Here is a 26560-nt window from a genome sequence, read left to right on the forward strand (position 1 = left end):
TAATCCGGTTAAAATGGTTCTCGGCAACGATTCGACGGGCACAAGAAGGCGAGGTGCACAGCGGGCAAGGTGGATCGATCAGGTGGAGGCCGATTTGCGGACCATCCGCAGAATGCATGGTTGGCGAAGTGCAGCCATGGAGCGAGCTGAATGGAGAAGACTTTTATGTATTGCACAGGCCACTCCGGTTTTAGTCTGGTAATAAATAAAAAAAATTGTTTACGTTTTGACAACACTAACACCGATCGATGAACCGCTAAAGAGAGTATCGGTCCCCTATGATCAACACATCACCAACCAGCTATGCCATCAACTAAGAAAATTCTACATCGATTTAGTTTTCTCCAGCAGAAGCAATCAACTTAAGACTTTGTTGGGCTCCACAAAAAACAGAACAGAAATGTTAAATAAGGCGGGGGTTCATAACATTAATTGTTTGCAGTGTAATAAAGTATATGAAGGTAAAACAAAAGATCCTTAAATATAAGGTTCGAAGAACATATTGCCGAAGTAAGTAAGGCTAAGTGATAAGGGATTAAATTATGAATTTAGATCTAAGGTAGCTGAATATGTACATCAGGAAGATCATTAAATTACGACATCGAACATAAACATTTTAGGAAAAGTCTCTTTCCCGTGGAAGCTTGATGTTGTCGAGAGCTTAGAAATATACCGACAGCGAGTAGAAGTAAGCACTGTAGGGGAGCGTCCACAAATTACGTAACGCTTTGAGGGAGGAGGGGGGTTGGCCAAAGTGTGACGATCCATACAAAATTTTCAGACGTTTCATACAAAAAGTGTGACATAGGGGGGAGGGGGGTTTGAAAATGCCCAATTTTTGCGTTACGTAATTAATGGATCTTCCCTAGTAGAATAAGTTAATGTACCTAGATAGTATCACTAAAGACGGCCTTACTTTTGAGGTCGAAATACGTATCTGTCAAAGGTACAATCAAGTGATGAAATTGAATGGGATTGTGCAAACTATTCTGAAAGTCGTATTGTTGGAAGTAATCATCCAAGTTCGTGAACCCAGGGGTTCTACGACCCATTATGCGCATATGCCTATTGGACCAGAGTGAGTATATGGTGACTTGAAGAGAACGTTTTGGAGTACCTTGAACATTTCTTATTCAAGAAAATTGGGTTTGCATGGTGCGAATTTGCTTATTGAACCAGATTGGGTACATCTCGATGTTTAGGACATTGCAAAACCCTTGGTGGATCCGACAGATACTTTGGGTTGAAGTTGAGAACGTTTTGAAGTACCTGTGACTTTTCGTTTTCAAGAACATTGGACCGGATTGGGTGTACGCCGACGATGACATTGCAAAAGTCTTGGTTGACCTGGTAGCAACCGTAGGCTGAGCTCGAGATCGTTTTAAGCATACTGAATTCCTGAAAATTGATCACTGTCTCGACGATCAAGCAATGTGGTATAGGATCCAAAGATTTCAGATTCATCAAAATGCTCTCAGAAGTGAAATCTTCCCAAGATTTTAAATATCTGGGTCTTCAGGGTATAGTTAACCTTGACCTCCGATATCTTTCCTTTGGAGCCGGCATCCTGATGAGCATTTTAGCTGAAGAAAGTGGGGACCTAGCACTCTTCTGTAATTTTTCACAGCCAATCTAAAACGCTGGGCATATATGACACATCCGTTCCGAAAGGGTTAAATCAACTCATAGATAAAAAAAATAAATCTCGAAAATAAAAATCGTAACATTAGAAGATGGCTTGTATAGATAATCTGTAGATCAAACACATTTACATTGCACCTTGGGTTTACGTTTTTGACACCCGCTGAAAAATCTTATCATAGGTAGCCGGTTTTATCTGTTTCCATCTCATAACATCCGTCGTCGTTGTCACCTCACCGGGAAATTCCACAAAAAATCCAACAAAACCCACGCCCCATCCTCCACGTTTGCAGGACTTGAGCATCTTCATTACTGCGATATCTCACTGTCAACAAGGTACGGCACATCGCTAAGCAACTACAATGCATATCTGACCGCCGGAGCATCTCCCGTTGCTCAATGTCAGTTAGCTTAGCGGAGTTACATTTGGACACTTGTTTTTGTAACAAAACATGCAATAAATTTTTCACCTTTTGTTGGATGTCTCTTTATTCGCTTCTGGATGACTCGTTGCTGTTGCGTCTATCCACGAGGACCACATTTTCATACTGGAGATGTTGCACTGCTGCGTAGTAGTATGTGGTATTCCTACCATGCGATTGGTAGAGACTCTCAATCAATGGCTGAGTTCCACTAAACTTCTCTTGAAATTGGTCGTTTTGAACGTTATATTACATCACATCAAAAAAAATTTATATGTATAAGTATGTGGAAAATATGTGTCATTTAAAGTTCCTGTAGGTAATATTTAGAAACTCAGCATGCATCCAACTAGTGTCAGATTCTCTTAGAATCCTAAATATGAACCATACAAAATCTGTGTACAATCTTAGCTTATACAAAAATGCTGAATTATCATAAAAAATGTTCTCAAAAATATAAATTATTTATATCAATACAAAGGTTACACATGAGTAAATGTTTCAATTATTATTTCATTTCATTTAAAAAGGCAAGCGGCTAATTATTCTTGAATCAGATAATCAGCGACACATCTACATAGCAAAATATTTAGACTTGACATTACCATCTCTGTGCCGAAACTTGCGAACCCCTGTTCCGAACTGACGACATTGCAACATTGCACATGCTTCCTTCTAACGGAACTGCAGCGCGTATTTTCCCGACGCGACGCTGTGGATGGAACAGATAGTTACTCGTATCTCATTTTTCTTGCACTTACAGCCTCACCATAAATGTGATAATCCGTCCAAACAGTGCCTCTAATTACTTGCCTCGATGTTTGGCGGTCGGCTGGCAGTCAGTGGTACAAAACGGCAAATAGCACACCCTCAAAATAATCACCAACGGAAGCCAGCGCAATCAGTCGCGTGTGAACTGGTGCGAAGAAAGGATCTCCCAATCGAATCGAGCAGAGTTGTGTCGTCCGCACGATGCATGGAAATGAGGGCAGTCCGGATCGGTCGGTGGACGGGGTTACCAACCATGGGTTCTTCCAGGATCTGGTGGACGAAGGTATCAAATCCGCGAAAACGGCTCCGGCGGCGTTGGCCGTGACAAGGCCGCTATACCAGCAGGAGGATTTGAACCACGATATGCAGTACAATGAGCCTAAGCGGAGTATAGTGGCGGAGGTGCTAAACAGTGTCAAAGGGTGCAGTGCGAAACAGTGGGCCAAAAGTGTGTTCCCGATTGTGGGCTGGATGTCCGAGTACTCGTGGAAGAAGGATATTGTGTCGGATTTGATTAGCGGTTGTACGGTGGCGGTGATGCAAATTCCCCAGGGCATGGGGTACGCCCTGTTGGCGAATGTCCCACCCATAGTCGGGATCTATATGGCGTTCTTTCCGGTGTTGGTGTACTTTGTGTTGGGCACTTCGAGGCACAATTCGATGGGGACGTTTGCAGTGGTGTGCATCATGGTGGGGAAAGTTGTGCTTAAATATGCAAATCAGGATGATGTGGTGGAAAGTGGATCGAAGGCGATGAACGACACGTTATTAGTAGTGGCCAAGGAGAACAGTGATGGGGCCACGGTGGGACCCATAGAGGTGGCGTCGGCGATATGCTTCATTGTGGGCATTATGCAGGTGAGATCGATTTCACAGCTTGTAACTAGCTGCAGCTCAGATGCAAATACAAGATAAGGACAACCAATGTATAACGTTTTCACTAATTTTGGTTTTATCTTGGAAATTTAGAGGTAAGCCAGAGTAAAGGCGACGGCGCGATGCGATCATTGTTCATTTCTTTGCGTGAGTCGCGTCGCTCGTTGCGTACACTCTGGCAGTCACTTTAAGGTTTATGACTCGACACTATCCCAATTATTTTTGATCTTCTGTCTACTTCTGCGCAAATAAATTCAATTTATTAGGAAAGATAGAGGTATGATGTTCAAGATAAATCGGATCTATAGATATGACAAATTAAAAGATAAGTAAGATATGCCGTGATTGTACTCGCTTCCCATTTTTGCTTGTCAAGAGAAATGACAATTTGAATATTGTTGTGTGTTTTCCCAGAATGGAAATTAAATTATGAAGGTATTCTGCCTATAATCGCATACAGTAATATCCCAATTTTTTCACCCCCTGGTGATTGGGATGATAAATGACGAATTTCGCGCTAACTCGACCAGCGGTTGGCAGCACCATCTCAGAATCAAATGAAACTTGGTGGGCATAAAGATATGGTATTTCTAAGCCACTCTGCATACTTAGTTTTTCAAAAATTGTCAAGAGTAACATTTGACGAGGGCCTAATTTTTTTTCATTGATTTTTAAAAAATCGATGTAACTCTAAAATGACAAGACCTACAAAAAAGTGTTGTATGGCGGACTGTCGTGAAATTCCCTGAAGTTTATCAGATAGGTATTTCAATTATCTAACTTTTCTGGGAATAATGTTCCTGTGACATATTCAAGGAAAAAAAGTTTTTCTAACAAAAACTTTTTTCATGTCTATATTGAGTGAAAATGTATCAGCGTGTTTTATGCCTATAGCGCTAAATATAGGTTCAGCAGCCTATCATAAACCAACGACACATTTTGGACGTATAAAAATTTGTTTAGGAAGCAATTTCTAACATTAATGTGGACCAACATTTGAAAAGGGCGTATATTTTCCTAGATTTCTTATATCAATGTTACACACAAATGACCAGATTTACAAAATTGTGTTGTTTGATGGACTATTGTAAATTTGTCTGAACTGTAAAATCTGAAACATAAAAGAGCGTTTCGTTCACCGAGAAAATAAATCAATGAATGTAAAGATTAAAATTGGTTTAGCAAAAAAAAAATGCTCATTAATTTGTTTACTCGAACAATTTGAAGACATTTGGGTCTTCATCTGAGTTGGAATATTTTTAGCCAGGATTTTATTATGAGCGATTGGTATAAAATAATGAAACTTTTGTGCGCCAGTTATAGTTTTTTTTTTGCTTTTTTGAATAGTTCACCAAACTCTTCTGCCATTGTTGAGTATTGCTCATTCGATATGTAAAAGAAATGTAATTTATAGAGATATTTTTGTCTGATTGTGTAACTGCACATTCGTACAACTCCCGAGGAGTCTTAATAGTATTTCCATAATCTTTGGCAAGACTGGCTCGTTTTGCCATTCGTTTGAGAGAGCCTCCAATAGCTTCGCAAGGGCCTTTTCCGTGCGATGTTGCAAAAAAGTGCCATTCTGCATGTAAGCCATGTTTTGAATTGAAATTACACATTAATTTCGTAACGCAAAAATCGACCATTTTCAACCCTCTCCTCCAACCCTCCTTCAATTTTTTTATATCAATCATTTTAAAATTGTGTATGGATTGTCACACTTATGTGGATGTTCATTTAGGTAAGCAGAGTTTAGATTTAGTTAACAACTTCAGCAAAACCAAATTGTTAGTAGTGACCACGGCAACCCCTTCTAGCTTTCAGAGGAAATCTCCCAAATTATCTTTAAATTTTTAACATTCAGATAATTTTAAATTCTTAATATTTTTAACATTATTTTAGATGGCTCGGAGATCCATAGTATTACATACCGACCGTCTATGATCGGCGAATTGAGGTGATGTCTGTGGTTTTGAGTGCACAAAATCTAACCCATTTTGCAGTACTGTTCCTTATCCTTATTTGCTTCCAACTGGTTTATTGGGAAATCCTGTTTCCTATTGAAGCATATTGTTTTGTATTGATAATTTCATTTATCGGACAATGGACTCAAAAGAAATAAAGGCAAACATACTATTTTTGTACAAAATAGCCTAGCTATTTTATTGGCATCTATTCTCAACCATCAAGTTGCAATGCATCAAGACTGAATCGCACTATAGACTCAAAAATTTTGGCAAAAATACTATTTTTAAATATTACACCAGAAAGTCACCGATACCGCTAGGTGGATTAATCAATGTTTTTCTAAAATAAATTTTGACTACACCACTACGACTAAACTAAAACACAAGTTTTTTGTTATTTAATTGCAAATTTGTTTTTTTGTGGTGATTCGATTATCCGGAGGATTCGATTATCCGGAGTGAAAATAAAATCGATACTTCGGATAATAGAGTCCGACCTGTATTACAATTAAATATCACTTCAATTTCGTTTCGGCAACATTTGCCCGTTTTCAAAGCAATTATTTGTATTTTTTTGTAAACCCAATTATTTTTAAGTTACTTCGATACAAAAAGTCAAATAAAATATAAACCTTTTTCAAATGTTGGTCCACAAATATGTTAGATTATGCTAAATTGCTTCCTAAACAAATTTTATACGTTCAAAATGTGTCGTTGGTTTATGATAGGCTGCTGAACCTATATTTGGCGCTGTAGGCTTAAAACACGCTGATAAATTTTCACTCAATATGGATATGGAAAAAGTTTTTGTTAGAAATTGTTTTTCCTTAAGTATGTCACAGGAACATTATTCCCAGAAAAGTTTGATAATTGAAATACCTATCTACAGAAAAAAATTCACCGATTTCTGAGATGAGTTTTTTTTGGTAATATCAATTTTAATTTTTAAAACAAATTTTTTTCAGTGCAGAAATCGTTTTTATTTTTTGAATATTTTTCCAAAAAACTTCAGGGAATTTCACGACAGTCCGCCATACAACACTTTTTTGAAGGTCTTGTCATTTTAGAGTTACATCGATTTTTTTAAAATCAATGAAAAAAAATTAGGCCCTTATCAAATGTCACTCTTGACAATTTTTGAAAAACTAAGTATGCAGAGTGGCTTAGAAATACCATATCTTTATGCCCACCAAGTTTCATTCGATTCTGAGATGGTGCTGCCAGCCCCATAGAAGGGTTGGCGCGAAATTCGTCAAATAGGAAATGCGACAAAATCGAAAAAAAAAAATTATTTCAATTTTTTAATTTGTTTCACAAATATGAATCAGTTTATGCCTTGGGAAGGCAAAATACTTGAACTAAACCGATAATTTCTTGTCGAAAAGACTTACAAAATTCTTGACAGGTACTCAGAAATAAACCACAGGAGGTGAAATTTATTTCATGAAAAATCATTGTTGTTTGCGGTATTATTTACAAAAATAAAAAGAATGACTAAAATTTTCCAATTTTTTTGGGTGGCAAAATCGGGTCGAAAACGGAAACATATATAGAATATAAATAGACTAAATCCACGAAATGCCTTTTACAAGACATAATTTACATTGAGTTTGATAGTATTGACACAGAACAAAAACCATGAAGTATCAATAATTTACACAAACAAATTAATTCAACGAACGCATATCATACCTTCTGACCATAAAGACAAGAATGACATCGTACAGATCCCTCTATATGATTAAGAATTGTAAATGGGAGAGAATATATATCAAAATTGTAAATATAATGTCTCTTCTTGGCCCAGTTCAACAGTTTCTTAATGGATGACACGATCCGTGGATAACTGCTTCAAAAGTTATTACTTGTCATTTGAATACCTTCTAAAATTTGATAAAAAAAACTTCTGATTAGAGGTGTGCGCCGCCGCGCCACGCCGCCGCCGCCGATAGTTTTTGGCACGCCGCCGCCGCCGGTATTTTTGCATCGGCGCGCCGCCGTTCAAAATCCGCTGACCTATATTTTTCCACGCCGATTCAAATTTGAAGAAGTCCGCAGAATTTTCCGTGGAAATCAGTCGAATTTCCGTAGAATTTCCCGAATGATCCCCTGATCATCACGTTGGAACCCCAGAAAACTTTTCGTAAAAATACCAATGATTTCCTTGAGAATTACCGTTGAGATTCCGAAAACCTCTCCGTAAAAACTTATAAAAATTGTGTGTGGAAATTCCGAAGAATTTCTCGCTGAAATAGAATTTTTGTCGTTTGGCAGAAAGTACTTTGGCCGAAAGCCACAAGGCCGAAAGTTGTTAGACCGAATATGTAGTTTGACCAAGCACATCATTCGACCGAAATCCATCTAGCCCAAAGTTATTTGGTCGAAAATGTCATTTGGTCGACGACCCTTTCTGTTTTAAATGTTTTCCAATGAAACTTTTGAAGAATTTCTTATGGACAATACGAAGAACCTCCCGTATAAATCCAAAATCCTTCCGGGATTTTTGTTGTTGAAATACTGAACATTTTTCGTGGAAATTCAAAAAATGTCACTTATAAATCTGAATTTTAGTGGAACAAAGTGTCTACACAACTGTAAAAACAAAATTCCCTTATTTTTCCAGTTTTTTAGGTACTCTATCAATTTTGAGGTAAAAACAAACGTGCCATATACAGATTTTTGCAGCAAAATAATCAATTCAAACAAGTCAATATTACGTTTTTCAAAAGAAATTATTGCTGGCCTCACATCATTTTTTCTCGTCATCTTTTTCTTCTTATTGGCAGAGGTTGCATATCCCACTAGCACATTGCCGCCTCGCAGTTTAGTGTTAATTAAGCACTTCCACTGTTATTAAATGTGCGGTTTATCTAATCCGGGTTACCATCGTGAGGCCAAAACAATGATACATTTATATGCTCAGGAAGGTCAAAAAAATCGAACCCGCAAATTTCCTAGACCTGATCGGGAATCGAACCCAGCCACCTTCTGCAAGGTTTTTTCTTTATGGCCCTGACTCGTGAATCAGTTCATCCAGAAATTGCTTCAATAATTCAATCAAAAATTCCTTCAGCTATTCCTTCGAAAACTCCTTCAGCTAATCCTTCGAAAATTCCTCTCCAGGAAATGAAATTGGAAATTCCTTCAAAGAGACATGCTAAGAATTGCTTCAAAAAATTTCCCTCAGAAATTCCTTCGGAACTTCCTGCAGAATTCCATAAAAAAAATCTTTTAGGGTATCCTTCGTAAAATACTTTGGAGATTTTTGCAGATATTCTTTAAAATTTCTTCGAAAATTCGATCGATTTTAATTAGTAATTTCTTTAGAGGAACTTTAGTAAACTTCTTCAAGAATGGTTCCGAAAATTTGTTAGCACATTCCTCGGAAATTTTAATGTCTTTATTAATATGGAACTATGACTTGGTATTTTTTTTTCACTCATGGGCATACAAAATCGAAGTGGGATTCGGAATTGAAATTTGAGAGAGTGTGCCATGATTGAAATAGGCAGCATTTTTTTCCTCGCTGCGTCATTTTCTATTTTTCTTACCTTAAAAAAATACAATTTGCGGAAAACTTTTGTGTGTGGCAGTAAAATTTGTAAGATCATGTGAAGTTGAATAAATTTTTGGACTACAGTTCCACATGATGAGGACGTCGGCTCCCCTCGGTTTGTCGACCAAATTTTATGAAGTTTGGCCACAATATTCTTTGATATGCAAAGAGTGTTTATGCCAAGTTTCAGCATAATCAGTCATAAAAAAACCCCTGACAGTGATAGAGCGGGACCTGCCGAAGCCGTCATTTCCCCTACATAATTTATAATCATTATTGGATAATCACTGAGGGGATCGAACAGTGCTGCGTCTGTGGGTGGACATAAAAAACGGTCAACGGCTGAAATTCAATTTTTTCTTACTTCTACTAAAAGTTAAGCCGTTCAAAAATGTTACCAAAGTCTCTGGCTTTTCAGCTTTTTACTAATATCACCGCTAAGTACCCTTATTTTACGTGACGTGAACCTAAGTGCACAGTATGCAAACTGTACCTTGTATGTTGGAAATTAAACGCCGAAAAACAGATATGGTGGTCTACGTTCCAGGCAGTTGGACATTTATAAAGATTCATAATGTGAACAACGACCCGGCCTGGGAGGAGATTTTCATATGAGACGCGGTACTCAATGGGTTGCGAGATACGAAGCGGCACAGGCACCAAGCAGCTTAATGAAGATAGATGAAATGAAATCGATAGGTTCTTTGTGTGGTTTGTATCTGAGATTAATTCAGCATCAGATTTTACAACAAGGTACGTAGTTTTCCGAGTATTTGAATCCAGAGACATCTATTTATTTATCAAGACCACCACTTTCAACTTTCTATTGGCCACACAGATTAAATTGAATTGATTTAATCCTCTTATTTTTAAACTGCTTTACTTGTGTTAAAATCGAACTTTTCAATAAGTTGTTACTTTCCCTACTTTATAAATAGGATCGTATCTTTCCCTTCCTGCAATTTCAAGCCAGTTTTGATGATGAAATAATGACGTGGGCGCTTCACCTAAAATTCAAATGAACAATCGCTCACCTAGAGCGATTGATTGTTTATCCTCACGATGGATGAACCAGTAAGGAGTCATATAAAGTTTCACTTACACATGTGAAGTTTAGCAGATCGTTCACCATAGAATTTTTCGTTAAATGGCTTATGTGCACATAGCGCTCAGAACGATCACCAAAATGATTGTTCTGCGTTGTGCGAATTGGTAAATTAATTAACAAATACAGAACGATCACGCAATCTTCAAGATAATTGTTTTGCTTTGTGTGGGTGAATGGATTAATCAGCAAATTAAATATTAGTGCGCGTCCGATCGTGTTTCCTCTAATAAGCAGAACGATCGCGTGATCATTGAGATATTTGGCTCTACGTTGTGCGGGTAATTAAATTAATCAACTTATAAAAATTAAGTGCGTGTTCTATTGTGTTTGTATAAGTACGCAGAGCGATCGCGCGATCATCGAAATATTTTGTTCTGCTCTGTGCGGTTGATGAGTCGATTAATTAGTGCGCGTTCGATTGTGTTTTTGTTTAAACTTCATCAAAATACACGCTACACACGGCAAACCGTTTACCAAAACGAACCTTGCTACAATACCTACCCCATGTATCCAACATCCCAGTGATTTCTCGTGGAAGTGCAGATGACTCGTCGGCTTCCATCAAAGCGAGTATCACGTCAACATTCTCCTACCCACTCCTTAATTGACCTGCAATCGGACACGGCCGGCGCTGGTATTGCTTAATATTTGGGTCACCAGTTCTTACACATTGAGGATGATGTTAGTCCCAAACATCATCTGTTGGTTCTCTGTGTAATTACAGCTGACCTGGCAATAATGGAGTAGCAACCGTGGGCGGTCAATCATGCTCATGCTCATGCTCATGCTCATGCATGGGCATACAAAATCGAAGTTTTTATTATGATTTATGGAAGTACATAAGAAATGAACCCTATTCATTGGGTTAACTCAAAAGTGACAAAAAGTCAAATGGGATTGTTATGCGAGTGGGGCAGTATTTTACTCAAACATAGCAGCCAAAAAACCGATAGTATAAGTGTCAAACCGATGTTGTTGATGCAACTAATCATACACTACAACATGATAGACAGCATATGCCAAGTTAAGCTTGTTGAAGCCAAATAATTTTAAATGGCAACATAATTCTAATGGTTACAGCGCTATTAGCGTTTTAGTACTTATGCTCTACTGGGAATACATTCGGAAAATGCTTCTGGTTTTTTTTTAAATCTTTGGGTTTTTTAGGCTTTCATTCGAAAATTTATTTACGAAAACTTTAGAAAACAACTTAAGGAATTGTTCTGGATATTCTTAGGAAAATTCCTTAAGAGGTTCCTTCGGAAATTCCTTTACGAATTTCTTTGAAAATTTTAATAAATTCCTTCAGAAATTTCGTTGGAAATGATTTCTAGAATTCCTAGACGAGATTGTTTTGCGGTATTTGTTTTGAGGAATTCCTCCAGTAACTTCTCCGTAAATTTTTCCGTCATTTCTAGAGAGCTTCTCGTCTACAAATTCCTTTGAACATTCGGAAATTGATTTCGAAATTCCTTCGGGAATCTATTCATAAATTCGTTTTGGAATCCTTCTGAGGAATTCTTTGATTTTTTTCTTTGAGAATTAGTTCAAGAATACCTTTAGAAAATTGAAAATTCTTCTGGGAATTCCTTGGAAAATCCATACAACATTTCATCCAAAAATTCCTTTAGCAAAAATCCTTCACAATTTCCTTTAGATTATTTTTTTTGAAAATCTCTTCATGCTCTACCGCGGGAATTCTTTAAAAAATCATTTCGAAAATTCCTCCTGAATTACCTTTAGAATTACCAGGAATTCATTCGGGGACTTATCATAAAAATTCCCCCAGGAATAATTTAGAAAATTACGCTTATAATTCCTAGGACACGTAATTCCTTCGTAAAACCATCCGAAAATTCCTTTGAAAATTGATCCAGAAATTTCTCCGAAAGTTCTTCCAGGAACTGCCTTGAAATCCTTAATTATTATATATTTTTTTAATACATTAATGAAGAATTTCCGAGCGAATTCTCAGAAGATTTTACAAGTAAAACCTAATTGATTTCACGAATGAATACTTAGATATTGCTTCGGGAATTATTCAGGAATTCCTTTGAAGCTGGATAAACGTTTTTTGTCCATAGATCGGAACAACGATCCATACGTGTTCAATTTGTTCAATTGTTGATTTTTTTTCATGTTTGAAAGTTCCCCGATTGTGTCAGAAATTCTCTGATAATTTCAGCATTTTCCAGGTTTTCCAGGTAGTAGTCATCTTGTGGAAATTCTGGAAAATTCCTCGTGAAAATTCCGAAAAACTTTCCATGGAAATTTAAAAAAAATCTCATGCCAATTAGAATAAACTTCCTATGGAATTATTATTATTTATTCAGACTAAGGCCGAAGTGGCCTGTGCGGTATATAAGAGTCTTCTCCATTCGGCTCGGTCCATGGCTATACGTCGCCAACCACGCAGTCTACGCAGGGTCCGCAAGTCATCTTCCACCTGATCGATCCACTTTGCCCGCTGCGCACCTCGCCTTCTTGTGCCCGTCGGATCGTTGTCGAGAACCATTTTCACCGACATTCTGGCTACGTGCCCGGCCCACCGCAGTCGTCCGATTTTCGCGGTGTGAACGATGGATGGTTCTCCCAACAGCTGGTGCAACTCGTGGTTCATTCGCCTCCTCCACGTACCGTCCGCCATCTGCACCCCACCATAGATGGTACGCAGCACTTTCCTTTCGAAAACTCCAAGTGCGCGTTGGTCCTCCACGAGCATCGTCCAGGTCTCGTGTCCGTAGAGGACTACCGGTCTAATGAGCGTTTTGTAGATTGTCAGTTTGGTACGGCGGCGAACTCTATTCGATCGAAGCGTCTTGCGGAGTCCAAAGTACGTACGATTTCCAGCCACTATGCGTCTCCGAATTTCTCTGCTGGTGCCATTTTCGGCAGTCACCAGTGACCCCAAGTATAAACATTCTTCTTTGTTACAGCTCACGTAACATATTGTTATTTCATATGATATTCATAAAAAACTCCAGCTTTAATACAAATATATAAAAACAAATGATAAATAAATATAACTATATTAAATACACAAGTAATTTTCGGATAACGGCGAGAAAAGATAGCTAAAGCGAAAATTGAAGTGAAGTAAGAAAGCAAGTGGATGTACAGAAATAATAATAGTGACAATAATAATTATACATAATTGTACTGATATGATCAAGATAATAGTGAAGTGATGAAGATAATATATGAAGAAGATAAATGTGGCGTGGTTATTAGTGATCGTATTACATTGAAAGTGATAAGTGATAATAATGATGGAGGTGGGATCTTATTCTACAAAACTATTCTTTTATCAACACGTCCCCAACAGTGACCACATGAGCAACATCGCTTAGGAACGTCTGTGTGATGATGAATAGAATAGAAGCTCATAGAAGCCAATATGGGTGGGGTGCAGTGTAGATTAATAGCAAGGGACAGCTGCCATTGTAACCACCATGAAACAAAAAAAATATATATGAGTTTGCATTTATTTTGAGGCAATGTAACTCACGAACGGATGGACCGATCTGCAAGATTGCCTCACTGATCGATTCGTCTTCGGATCAGCTGTGTTTGTATAAATAAGAAGATCGAAATTAATTTATTGGCTTTTTTCGGTGATAATTATACTACTCAAAGCTAAAGGGAGTAGATGAAAGTAAGGAAGATACAGATTCGAATGACACCGCAAGCGAGCGGCAAGTGTGAAATGAATAGAAACTGGCCTGTCTTGGTACAGTGATCACCACGTCACTATCCAAGCCGTTCCTGGGTGGACGTTAGGCAGAATAACAGCGATTTCAACAATGTTTGTTCTCTCATATGGCCCTCTGCTAATCTTCAGTTTCTATTCATTTCACACTTGCCGCTCGCTTGCGGTGTCAATCGAATCTGTATCTTCCTTACTTTCATCTACTCCCTTTCGCTTTGAGTAGTATAATTATCACCGAAAAAAGCCAATAAATTAATTTCGATAAAGTCACGCGGTGATCAAAGCTTTCCTAATTATAAATAAGAAGAAGGAAAAAAATATCTGCAGAGTTGGAAAATTTTAAAAATGCAACGTTTTCATGTTTTCAATCGATCTAGAGTGCGACGTTTCTATCGAATACATGCTTGGCAATTTGGTCGAAAAAAAAACGCCCGGTCGAGATCGGGCAGGTTCGACTAGTTATTAATGAATTATGACTCATGATGAAATCTATGATTAATCACTAATGCTCTCTATAATCGTCTCCACGGATAGAGAACATTAAATTTGTACCAAATTTGGTTGAAATTGGTCAAAGGGTTTAGAAGCTAAATTCAAACAATACCCTTTCCTTAGCCGTGCGGTAAGACGCGCGGCTACAAAGCAATGCCATGCTGTAGGTGGCGGGGTTCGATTTTCGGCCCTGTCTAGGAAATTTTCTCGACTTCCTTGACATAAAAGTATCATCGTGTTAGCCCCATGATAATGCAACGATGGTAACGTGAAAACTCTGAAACTCAAAGACCTTGCAGTTTATAACTGTGGAAGTGCTTAATTAACCCTAGCTGTGAGGCAGCAATGTCTCAGTTGGGTATTTAATGCCAATAAGAAGAATCGCAAGGAGGATTCTCTTCGTCAACTTCCCCTCTTTTAAATAAAAGTGACAAGCAGAGGATTTCTTTGCGGTTTATCACCACAGAATGCAACTTTTCATTTCACAAAGAAATCCGCTGCTTGTCGCTGGCGAGAATCTTCTCTTGCGACATTCGCCCTTATTCCAGATAGAGCTTGACTTTCAGGTGCGTTTGACCCGTGGAAAGTCCGGTGCCGTATTGACTGCCATCGTGGTACTCTTCCAACTATGTTCTTAATATTCCTTTTTACTTTCACCTTACTGCACCTATCATATAGTGATGCATACGAATTCATAAACTGTGTCAAATACAGTCTTTCTACTGACATAGAAGCGGACTACTTCACTAGATGTGAAGAAAAGTGCATCAAGCGCGCCTTATCATCATTCTCATTGTGTTGGCTTTCCCGATGCTAATGTTTATGTACTTAAGATGTACGTCATAAGGCTTCGCTATATTGTTACAGACAGCGTTTGCCCTTCAAAATATTTGTTTATAGTTCCAAATATATAATTGTGTTAATTGCAAGCAGCTGGGCCATACAGCCCAGTATTGTTGCAATAAACCTCACTGTGGATCGTGCGGAGAGAAGCATGTGGAGGGCGCGTGCAAGACGGCGCCGAAATGTGTTTATTGCAACGAAGCCCTTCCACATGCCCTCGAAGCCTGTCCGACGTACATACAGCGGCGAATTCACCAAAAACAGTCTCTTCAGCAGTGTTCTCGACGTAGCTACGCCGAGATGCTGAAGAAAGCCGCTTCACCGGTTGTTTCTGACACCATCTACTCATCTCTTCCTTTAGACGATCAAGAAAGCTTTGACTCGGAAGTTGGAAATGGGGTCCCCTTTGTTTTCAAAGGCTCAACGAGGAAAAGAGCAAAACAGAGCCAGCGTCCCTCGAAAAAGCCTAGAAAACAGACTCAGAGTGTTCCCCAATCCCCCATGGTCAATTCGCAAGCGGCTGAAAATACTCAGAAACGTTCGACTTTTGTGGTTTCACATCGGGATGAACGAGAGTTTCCTCCGCTTCCGGGAACATCTAAAAACCCAGACATCCCAAGTTTTTCGAATTTTCAGCCAGAAAGAGAGCATAGAGAACGAACGGAACAACCTCCGGACACTCCTATGTTCACGCTTTCTGGTGTCGTGGAGCTCATCCTCAACTTCTTTGATGCTTCCGACCCCGTGAAGAACATGATCAAAGCTTTTCTTCCCATTCTGACTCCTCTCCTGAAGCAGCTGGCTTCAAAAATGCCCCTCCTCGAGTCATTCGTATCCTTCGATGACTAACTTCATCGTTAAGGCTCATATGATTTCGATTCTACAGTGGAACTGTCGAAGCATTCTTCCAAAATTAGATATTTTCAAATTTTTAGTTAACAAATTAAAATGCGATGCTTTTGCTTTATGTGAAATTGGCTAACACCAGATGTGAACCTTCATTTTCCTGATTTCAACATAATCCGCCACGATCGGGCAAATAGATATGGAGGGGTGTTGTTAGGGATCAAAAAAAAAACACTCGTTCTATAGAGTCGATCTTGCACCGATGTCAGGCACCGAAGCTGTCGCATGTCAGGTGACTATTCGAGTAAAAGACCGCGATATCTCGTAGAGATCTTTCGCACATCTGCTCGGTTATGCCCGAGCCACGGTAGCTCTTGGGAGATTTTAACTCCCACGGAACAGGCTGGGGGGAACTGTACGACGACAACCGTTCATCAATGATATACGACCTCTGCGACGACTTTAATATGTCAATTTTGAATACAGGAGAAGTTACACGAGTGGCTCCTCCAGCAAGAGATAGCCGTCTAGATCTTTCCATTTGCTCGAGCTCATTATCGTTGGACTGTACTTGGAAGGTGGTCCAAGATCCCCATGGTAGTGATCATTTGCCGATCGAAGTTTAGATTTCCAATGGACATAAGCAATCTGCTTCCATCGATCTCGCATATGACCTCACGAAGCACATCGATTGGGGCAAATATGCGGACGCCATCAGCGATGGCATACAGTCGATAGAAGCACTTCCCCCGCGGGAAGAGTACAAGTTTCTATCGTAGTTGATTCTTGAAAGCGCTCTTCAGGCACAACGCCGGCCGGTGCCAGGAACTTCGGTTCGTAGGAAACCCTACAGTCCGTGGTGGGACATCGAGTGTACGCAACTTTATCGCGAGAAATCCGCCGCGTTCAAAGAATTTCGGAAACACGGGACGATCGTTCTTCACAAACGATACACCGCGCTCGAAATCCAGTTCAAGAAGCTGGTCAAAGTGAAGAAACGGATATTGGCGCACTTTTGTTGAAGGTTTATTGCGCGAGACCTCAATGAAAACTCTGTGGACCGTCGGGAGAAGAATGCACAACGCGTCGTCCGTAAACGAAGATCGTGAAAGCTCATCGCGGTGGATCCTTGAATTCGCAAAAAAAAAGTTGGTCCGGATTCGGTGAAGCAAGAGACACGTAATACTTTTACTGACAGAGATGATATGGTTTTCCCCTTATCGATGATCGAATTCTCGCTTGTTCTACTTTCATGTAACAATTCCGCTCCTGGGATGGAGAGAATCAAGTTCAATTTACTTAAAAACCTCCCAGACGTCGCAAAGAGGCGCTTATTGAGCTTGTTCAGTCAGTTATTGGAGTGCAACATTGTTCCGGATGATTGGAGGCAAGTGAGGGTGATAGCCATCCAGAAGCCCGGAAAACCCGCGTCGGATTGTAATTCCTATCGCCCCATCGCGATGCTGTCCTGTCTTCGGAAGCTATTGGAGAAGATGATTCTCTTCCGGCTAGACAAATGGGTTGAATCGAGTAGTTTTTTGTCAGATACACAATTTGGTTTCCGCAGGGGCAAAGGAACGAACGACTGTCTTGCGTTGCTTTCTTCAGAAATTCAGCTTACTTTCGCTAAAAAAGAGCAAATGGGTTCAGTGTTTTTGGACATTAAGGGGGCTTTTGATTCAGTTTGCGTCGATGTCTTATCCGACAAACTACACTCGTGTGGACTTTCACCAATTTTGAACAACTATTTGTACAATTTGTTGTCAGAGAAGCGTATGAGTTTTTCTCATGGTGACTCGGCAACTTCACGAATTAGCTTCATGGGTCTTCCCCAGGGCTCATGTTTGAGCCCCCTTCTTTACAATTTTTACTTGAGAGACATTGATGAATGTCTCATACAAAATTGCTCGATAAGACAGCTTGCGGACGACTGCGTTGTATCCGTTTCGGGGCCAACCGCAGTTGATCTGCAAGGACCATTGCAAGATACTCTGGACAATTTGTCTACTTGGGCTACAAAGCTGGGTATCGAATCCTCTCCGGAGAAAACTGAGATGGTTGTCTTTTCAAAAAAACATAAGCCGGCAAAGTTCCCACTCCAATTGATGGGTAAGACAATCACATGTCTTCTAAATATCTCGGGGTCTGGTTCGACTCGAAATGCACCTTCGGGAAGCACATTGTTTATCTGACACAAAAATGCCATAAACGGATCAACTTCATGCGAACAATAACCGGAACATGGTGGGGAGCGCATCCCGAAGATCTTATAACGTTGTATCGAACAACAATTTTGTCGGTCCTCGAATACGGTAGTTTCTGCTTCCAGTCCGCGGCTAAAACACACATGCTGAAGCTTCAACGGATCCAGGACCGTTGTCTCCGTATCGCGTTAGGTTGTATGAATTCGACTCATACAATAGAGAGTTTCATACAACTCATAGAGTTTGGGAGTACTTGCGGGAGTACTGCCTCTGACAGATCGTTTCGCGGAATTATCGCTCCGGTTCCTCGTCCGCTGTGAGATTCTCAATCCATTGGTCATTGACAACTTCGAGAAGCTGCTCGAACAAAACCCTCAATCTCGATTCATGAGTATTTACCACTGGTATATGACGCTGGAGGTAAGCCCATCTTCGGTTCACACCAATCGTGTTAACTTCTTAGACTCTTACAGTTTCTCTGTTACTTTTGATCTGTCCATGAGGTTCATGGAATACCAGACTTTCTTCGTGCGGAGGTCATACCTCCATTATTTGCAAGCAAATACGGGCACGCCAGCGAGGAGAGAAGCTTTTTCACAGACGGGTCAAAAATGGATGATTCCACTGGTTTCTGTGTTTTTAACGTTTTTCATAGCGCCTACTTTAAGCTCAAAAAGCCTTGCTCCGTGTACACTGCTGAGTTAGCAGCTATACACTATTCTCTCGAGCAAATCCCATCCCTACCTCCTGACCACTTTTTCATCTTCACCGACAGTCTAAGTTCCTTGGAGGCTGTTCGATCAATGAAACCGGTTAAGCACTCAGGGATACGAAAAGCTTTGATTGCTTTATCACAACGGTCCTACACAATCACCATGGCTTGAATCCCTTCTCATTGCTCGATCCCGGGAAATGAGAAAGCGGACTCTCTGGCTAAGGTGGGTGCTATGCAAGGTGATATTTACGATCGGCAAATCACCTTCGATGATTTTTTCGCATTAGTTCGTCAGGAAACCTTGATCAGCTGGCAACAAAAATGGACAAATGGAGAGATGGGTAGATGGCTGTATTCAATTCGCCAACAGGTGTCGAAGCGACCATGGTTCAAAAAATTGAATGTGGGACGAGACTTCATTCGAACCATGTGTCGTCTAATGTCCAATCACTACTCTTTAAATGCACATCTTTTTCGAGTGGGGCTCTCAGAAGGCAATCTCTGTGTTTGCGGCGCAGATTATCAGGACATTGACCGTGTCGTGTGAGCGTGCGAGGAGCATCGTGGCCCCAGATCTACGCTCACTGAACATCTTCGGGTCCGAAGAAAGCAGCCGAAACCTATTAGGGAAGTGTTGGCGGGTCTTGATCTCGAATACATGTCCCTTGTCCACCAATTTTTGAAAGTTGCTGACGTTAGACTGTAATCGTCGTCCATCCATCCCTTTTGCTGTTGTTATCCCTTAAGAATGTCTTCCTCTTGTTGACTACCGTTAAACCCCATTCGTATGTCTTCCTCTCGTTGCTATCTCCCAAAAAATGTTTGTCTCATTACAGATGTGAATCATTGCCAAGGATTTCAACTGTTTGACCATCAGCATCATAATTAATTAAGAATCCTAAATTCCCTTCCTTTCCTAGTGTTTAATTGTATTCCCTAACCTCGACCAAAACCGCGAGCCTTTCGGTTCCCCAAAACTAACATTAGAGTATAAGAATCATGAAAAACTGTATTTAAAAAAAAAAGATTCCGGCTCCGTAACGCTTTACGGCAAATGAGCCTACCAAATAAACGATAGTTAAAAAAAAGTTCCAAATATGGAATATGGAATGAATATATTATTATTAATATTGAATTTAGCAAGATAAGAATCTTTTAATGATTTTATGTATATTCCACATTAGCCGGTGAGAAAGAAGTGTGGCTACAAAGCAAGACCATGCTGAGGGTGGCTGGGTTCGATTCCCAGCGCCGCTCTAAAAAATTTTTTTGGTTTGAAAATTGTCTCGGCTTTCCTTGGCATAAAAGTATCATCGTGTTAGCCTCATGATATCTTCTTCTTCTTCTTATTGGCGTTACATCCCCACACTGGGACAGAGCCGCCTCGCAGCTTAGAGTTCATTAAGCACTTCCACAGTTATTCACTGCGAGGTTTCTAAGCCAAGCCTTCTTCTTCTTCTTATTGGCGTTACATCCCCACACTGGGACAGAGCCGCCTCGCAGCTTAGAGTTCATTAAGCACTTCCACAGTTATTCACTGCGAGGTTTCTAAGCCAAGTTACCATTTGCGCATTCGTATATCATGAGGCTAACACGATGATACTTTTATGCCCAGGGAAGTCGAGACAATTTCCAATCCGAAAATTGCCTAGACCGGCACCGGGAATCGAACCCAGCCACCCTCAGCATGGTTTTGCTTTGTAGCCGCGCGTCTTACCGCACGGCTAAGAAGGGCCCCTTAGCCTCATGATATACGATTGCAAAAATGGTAATTTGGCTTAGAAACTTCGCAGTTAATAACTGTGGAAGTGCTTAATGAACACTAAGCTGCGAGGCTGCACTGTCCCCAAGAGGGATGTAACGCCAATAAGAAGAATGTATATTTATGCGGTTCTTAAAGCGGTACATTGTCATCATGACAACACTCTACAAATTATTTTTGTTTGAAAGAAAGAAGGGAAGTCGACGGAGAGTTCCCCCTTTTACGATCTTTCATTTTAGTTAGTCTTAGGGCCGATTTCTTCACCTCCTCTTAGTCCTTAAACCAGGTTTAAGCGTATGGGTAAGCACCGCTTAAGATTTAAACGGTGGTGAAGAAATCGGCCCTTAGTGCCAAAACTGTGATTTTATTTGTTGCTAATATTGATTTTTGTTGAACATATATCATCTTCATCAAAAATTGATCACTCGCGGTTTTCTCAAGCTCCCAATTGTTTAAAAAAATAGTGAAATAACGATTTTTTTATTATCTGCGTAAAACCGAACCGCATAAAAAACCGCGTTAAAAATGACCCAGTATAGTATTTTGGCCTTTTATGTATATTTTCTAATTTTTTACTGACATCCTATTGTTTCAAATAATAATGATAGTTGCCTCGTAAATTGAATATCGTAAAACTGCTGCGAATATGATCGCAGGCAGTATACAGCCTTTAATAATGAGTGGCTGATGTCTGCTAACGCGATATAAATTCATTTCATTACTACAGCACGTAGTGCGATGCAATGATTTGGCAATAATTTTGGCAGATCCGAAAAGCGGTATTTGTTAAATGAAAAGCAGAAGTTCCGGGTAATGAGCAAAATATAAATTAAAAGTGTTTCCTGAGCTCATAATCATTAATTTTTTATTCCGGCGTTTTGATTGTTTGTCAAACAACATGATTTTGGCAACAAATATTTCTGCTAATAAATTTAGTGTTTTTGCAATGTTCTGTATCCTAGTTCTAGATTGCAATTGTTATGCGATTATTTAAAGACAATATTAATGAAAAATATTTCTTCAGTCCCACGTACCGCGTTGCTTCATCATGACTATATGATTCTATGAACACAATACATCGTGGTTTTAATATCCAGTACAAAGCGGTTACATGTGCTTCTATTGCTTTTTGGACCATTATGCAATCAATGGTCATCGTATACTTGGATGATATTCTTTTCGTGTTTATCTTGTCTGCAAAATCTAATCGAATCGTAGAATATAAACTAATTATCGATAGCTGGAACTGGTCGTGGCACCATAAACGATACTTTATTAATTTAACATCTGTCTGTCTTCTCCACACAGCTGATAATGTACGTCGGTCGATTGGGAGTGATTTCTTTCCTGCTATCGGATGCATTGGTGTCCGGTTTCACTACCGGAGCTGCCATCCACGTACTCACTTCACAGATCAAAGACCTCCTCGGTATTTCCCTGCCGGCCCAGAGTGGTAATTTCGAAGTCATAAACGTAAGTCGTCTACGCCGTCGTCAATTGTCTCGTCATCTAATCCTTGTTTACGCAAACATCTCCAGACCTACATCGCCATATTTACGGACATTACCAAGGCTAACTGGGCGACCATCGTGATATCTGCCGTAACGATTGTGGTCGTGGTGGTGAACAACGAATATCTGAAGGTGAGACGCTTTTTAGGGTTGTAAATCTTGGCAAGATGCTGATCTGGTTGACTATGATCAGGATAAGTCCTCATGAACGAACGTAAATGTTTGCAATATTTTTGAATGGAAAGAGCATATCAGATAACTAATCGCAAGTGTTTGTTTCTTCAAATATTTTTCTTCCGTATTTCCGTCGGCTCAACCAGCCAATTGTCGCCAAGCGAAGCAGCATTCCGGTCCCGATCGAGCTCATTGCGGTTATCAGCGGAACACTGATTTCAAAATATGCGTCACTACAGGCACAGTATAACATCAAACCTATCGGAAACATACCGACCGGGTTCCCTGGTGAGTTAGTTAAGGAATTACACAGGAAACAATAATCGACCGCAAGTTACGATAGTTAGCGCCATGTAATGGTAAAACGGTTGTAAAAATCGCTAAGACAATTTTTTTTTTTTTTTTATTGTCGTTATTAACGAGGTTTTCGGCTCGCTAAGACAAGACAAGAAAACTGGAAGACAAGACGAAAAGACAAAATGACTAGATCACGATCACGTACTAGCGATTGCTAGAACCTGCAAATTATACTGAAAGATACGCAAATGGATGAGGTGAGAATAGTCCCCTGACTTTAGGAAAGAAGATAAATTATTCATACAACCAATCTAGATGAAATCTGTTACTACTATTTTCGCTTTCCCCTATTCCAGAACCCACCCTTCCGAACACGGATTTGATGACATCGCTTCTTCTGGATAGTTTCCCAATCGCCATGGTTGCATACGCCGTGTCCGTATCGATGGCCCTTATCTTCGCCCAGAAGCAAAACTACGAGATCGACTTCAACCAGGAGCTGTTGGCAATGGGCACCAGCAATGTGTTCGCGTCGTTCTTTTCCTGTTTGCCGTTCGCGGCGTCACTGTCGCGCTCGATGATTCAGTACACGGCCGGTGGAAGAACGCAAATCGCTGCGGTAATATCCTGCGGAATATTGGCCATTGTGCTTTTGTGGATTGGTCCGTTTTTCGAACCGCTGCCACGTTGCGTCCTAGCGGGGATCATTGTGGTTTCGCTGAAGGGGCTACTTATGCAGGTCAAGCAGTTCCGACCGTTTTGGAACCTTAGCAACGTGGATGGGATCGTGTGGATGGCAACGTTTCTTACAGTCGCCTTAGTTGCGATTGATATTGGGTTGCTGGTCGGAATAGTACTGAGCATTTGTACTATTTTCTTCCGCGGTTTGAAACCATACACGTGCATTTTGGAAAATGTACCCAACACGGACCTATACTTGGATGTCAATCGTTATAAGGGAGTAAGTTATCACTTTTATTCTATACTGTCTAATTCACAGCGGACATTTATATTTTCAGACGATCGACATTCCCGGAATCAAAATCTTCCACTTTTGCGGCAGCTTGAATTTTGCCTCCCGAACCAGCTTCAAGACGAGACTATGCGAAACACTGGGTCTGAATCTCACACAGGAAATCAAGAACTCAAAGTCCAAAGGCTACAAGAGGAAGTTCAGCCTGCGCTATTTGGTGCTGGATTTCACTGCACTGAGCAGCATTGATCCGTCAGCGATCGCAGCGCTGAAGGCTTTGATCGCCGAGTTTAACAAACTATCGGTCAAGGTGCTGGTGGCGGGATTATCCTGTCCCGTGTACGAAAAAATGGTCCATTGTAAGCTGGTCGGACATGACGATCAGGATCATTGCAAAGCATTCCCAACGATACACGACGCGGTTCTATGGGCGCAGGACGCCTCGGCAAATGATTCCGGGCAGGTCAGTATCATGGGATCCGAAAGCGCGTGAAAAAGTGAACGAATAGATGATTAAGGGTAGTTTTTCGTATAATGAAACGGATAACAGTTTTAATGTTATCCTTCGACACGTACCCTTTTGCTGTGTAGGGTCGCTGCGATCATCTTCATTTAACGATAAGAACTCTAGGCCTAACGGCAGCAGAACTCAGTATTTTTAACATTAAAAGATTACTTTGTTAATATTAGAAAATGACATATTTTATTACTTCGAAATCGCCTACGGTGTTTTTTTTTATCAGTTAAGACATTTTTATTAATGATGATCGTCGTAAACGTATATTTTAGTACCATACCATCCATATAAAAAGGTAAACCAGCCACAGCTTTCAATTTATTCTTTCGATTGCGAAAAGGGTTGTTACTCATCATGTACTAAGTCAACCTTTGACTACCGGCTACGTAAATTTCGCGCCTTCTGGGAATAGACGGAAAATTATTGGTAAGACCTTGTAGAACTGTGGAAATGATTTATCATTAACTCATAAAGTACATATATTGCTAAACGCCATAATCGAAGCTAGATATCAACGACTGACCTGCTATTGATGAATATCAGTTTAGACAAACATGTGTTGAAGCTTCGTTTGAAAATGTTTTCAAGATTTAACGAGATTTAATGCTGAGTCTACGTAATCACATAATTGCATTTGTTCCCGGTGATACTTGTATGCCCAGGGAAGTCGGAAAAATTTCCTAGGACCGGGAATCGAGCGCAGCCACCTTCAGGTCTTGCTTTATAGTCATGCACAGTACTGCAATTTCTCATTTTCAATGAGCCCCTTTCAATATCTATAGAAACGCGAAGAATGAATGGCGTGCCACAAAAATCTCAAAAAATATTTGTTCCGTGACAGGGCATGAAAGTATGCAATATCTGCTTTATTTTTGTGTTTATAACCACATTCAACTCGGTGAATTGAAGGAGTGTGACTAATTTATAGACTAGTCACTATTATTCGCATATATCTATTAAAATAAATTAGAAATATTAATTTTAGAACAAAGCACAACATCCTTTCATGACTGCCTTTCATGCGAAATTGATTAAAGAACCCACGATTCTTTCATTTGGTCGTCTGAAATAGAAAAAGGCCCTTTGCTCTTTGTCTTATGACGATCACGACCTTTTCCAGTACTGGTCGTGCATATTACCGCACGAAGACCACATACTGGACTTGGTAATGGGAAAAATCTTATGGTTTACATGATTTTTCTCTAAAAAGCGCCTGAAACTTATGCCGCATACTTTCAACTTCCAAGTTAGTGCGGACTTCATAATGTGGTCATCCTAGAACCGATCCAGCTGGGGTCCCTTTCGACGGCATAAAATTCGAGATTTTTCTCTCAGAAGCGATTGGCATTTTTGACACGTACTTCCAAGTGAGTTTGATCGCCTTAAGGTGACCAACCTTAAGCCGGTTCCGGTGGAGCCTTAACGAGGACAGTGTACTAACAACATCAGAGGGAAACATAAGTTTTTACTTTGAACCTCGCTTTATCTTCTCAGGACTGAGAGTAGATTGAGTTATTTTCTTTGATGTCAAGACTTTCGTACCTGCTGGCGCTAATTTAGAAAAAAAACCATTCCTTTGTCCAGCATCGAGTTTCTGTGGTCAGATTCCTCATTAAGGGTGTGTGGCCTAATTCCGCCGAACGAGCTATCCGTTGATTTGATCGCTTGTGGGCTGTCTCCTCGAGCGTGCAACTCCGGGCGTGCCTGACGAGGAAAGAGGCAAAGTCATGGCCTGCTATTCACTAGTCAATGTTGGCAACCGAACCGTTATACGGATGATATTTACATGTCTGTCATCAATGCACGCTCAGAGTGGATTGTCCAATTTCTATTAAATCTCACCCTCACATTCCCCTTCTTCTCTCATCAAAAAAGAGGAAAAAAACATTGACTTGCGATTTTCATAAAACAACTATTTACATATTTTTTTCACGCATCTTTTGTTTACATTACAGCCAAATTTAATTGTACAATTCAGTATCCAATATCCGTACTCAATTCCCATATTAAAAATCATCCTAATTCAAATATTTTAATCCTACGTTTGATACGATTATCCAATCCATACGCAAATCCATATTTACTAAACAAATTAATCCAGCCTTTTTTCTGAGCCTTCTGAACTGTCAACTTTTTTTTTTATGTTCATGATCCTCTATCTGTATTCCTTCTTATT

General features: G+C 40.0%; 1 protein-coding gene across 1 annotated transcript; it reads left to right on the forward strand.

The window, feature by feature from the left end:
* Positions 1-3031: 3031 nt before the first annotated feature.
* Positions 3032-24546, forward strand: LOC134223537 (solute carrier family 26 member 10-like). The gene is made up of 6 exons (XM_062702702.1): positions 3032-3692; positions 22221-22385; positions 22451-22555; positions 22744-22885; positions 23251-23855; positions 23914-24546. Exons 1-6 carry the CDS (start codon positions 3036-3038, stop codon positions 24358-24360), a joined length of 2121 nt encoding a protein of 706 aa, XP_062558686.1. The 5' UTR covers positions 3032-3035; the 3' UTR covers positions 24361-24546.
* The last annotated feature ends 2014 nt before the right edge of the window (positions 24547-26560 follow it).

This window comes from Armigeres subalbatus, chromosome 3 (assembly GCF_024139115.2).
Source record: "Armigeres subalbatus isolate Guangzhou_Male chromosome 3, GZ_Asu_2, whole genome shotgun sequence".
NCBI classification, from domain to species: domain Eukaryota; kingdom Metazoa; phylum Arthropoda; class Insecta; order Diptera; family Culicidae; genus Armigeres; species Armigeres subalbatus.

Coding starts and splice junctions, on each gene's coding strand:
- LOC134223537 (XM_062702702.1), top strand. CDS start 3,036: ATGCATGGAAATGAGGGCAGTCCGGATCGGTCGGTGGACGGGGTTACC. Junction 22,386..22,450: donor GTAATTTCGAAGTCATAAAC/GTAAGTCGTCTA, acceptor AAACATCTCCAG/ACCTACATCGCCATATTTAC. Junction 22,886..23,250: donor CATACCGACCGGGTTCCCTG/GTGAGTTAGTTA, acceptor CCCCTATTCCAG/AACCCACCCTTCCGAACACG.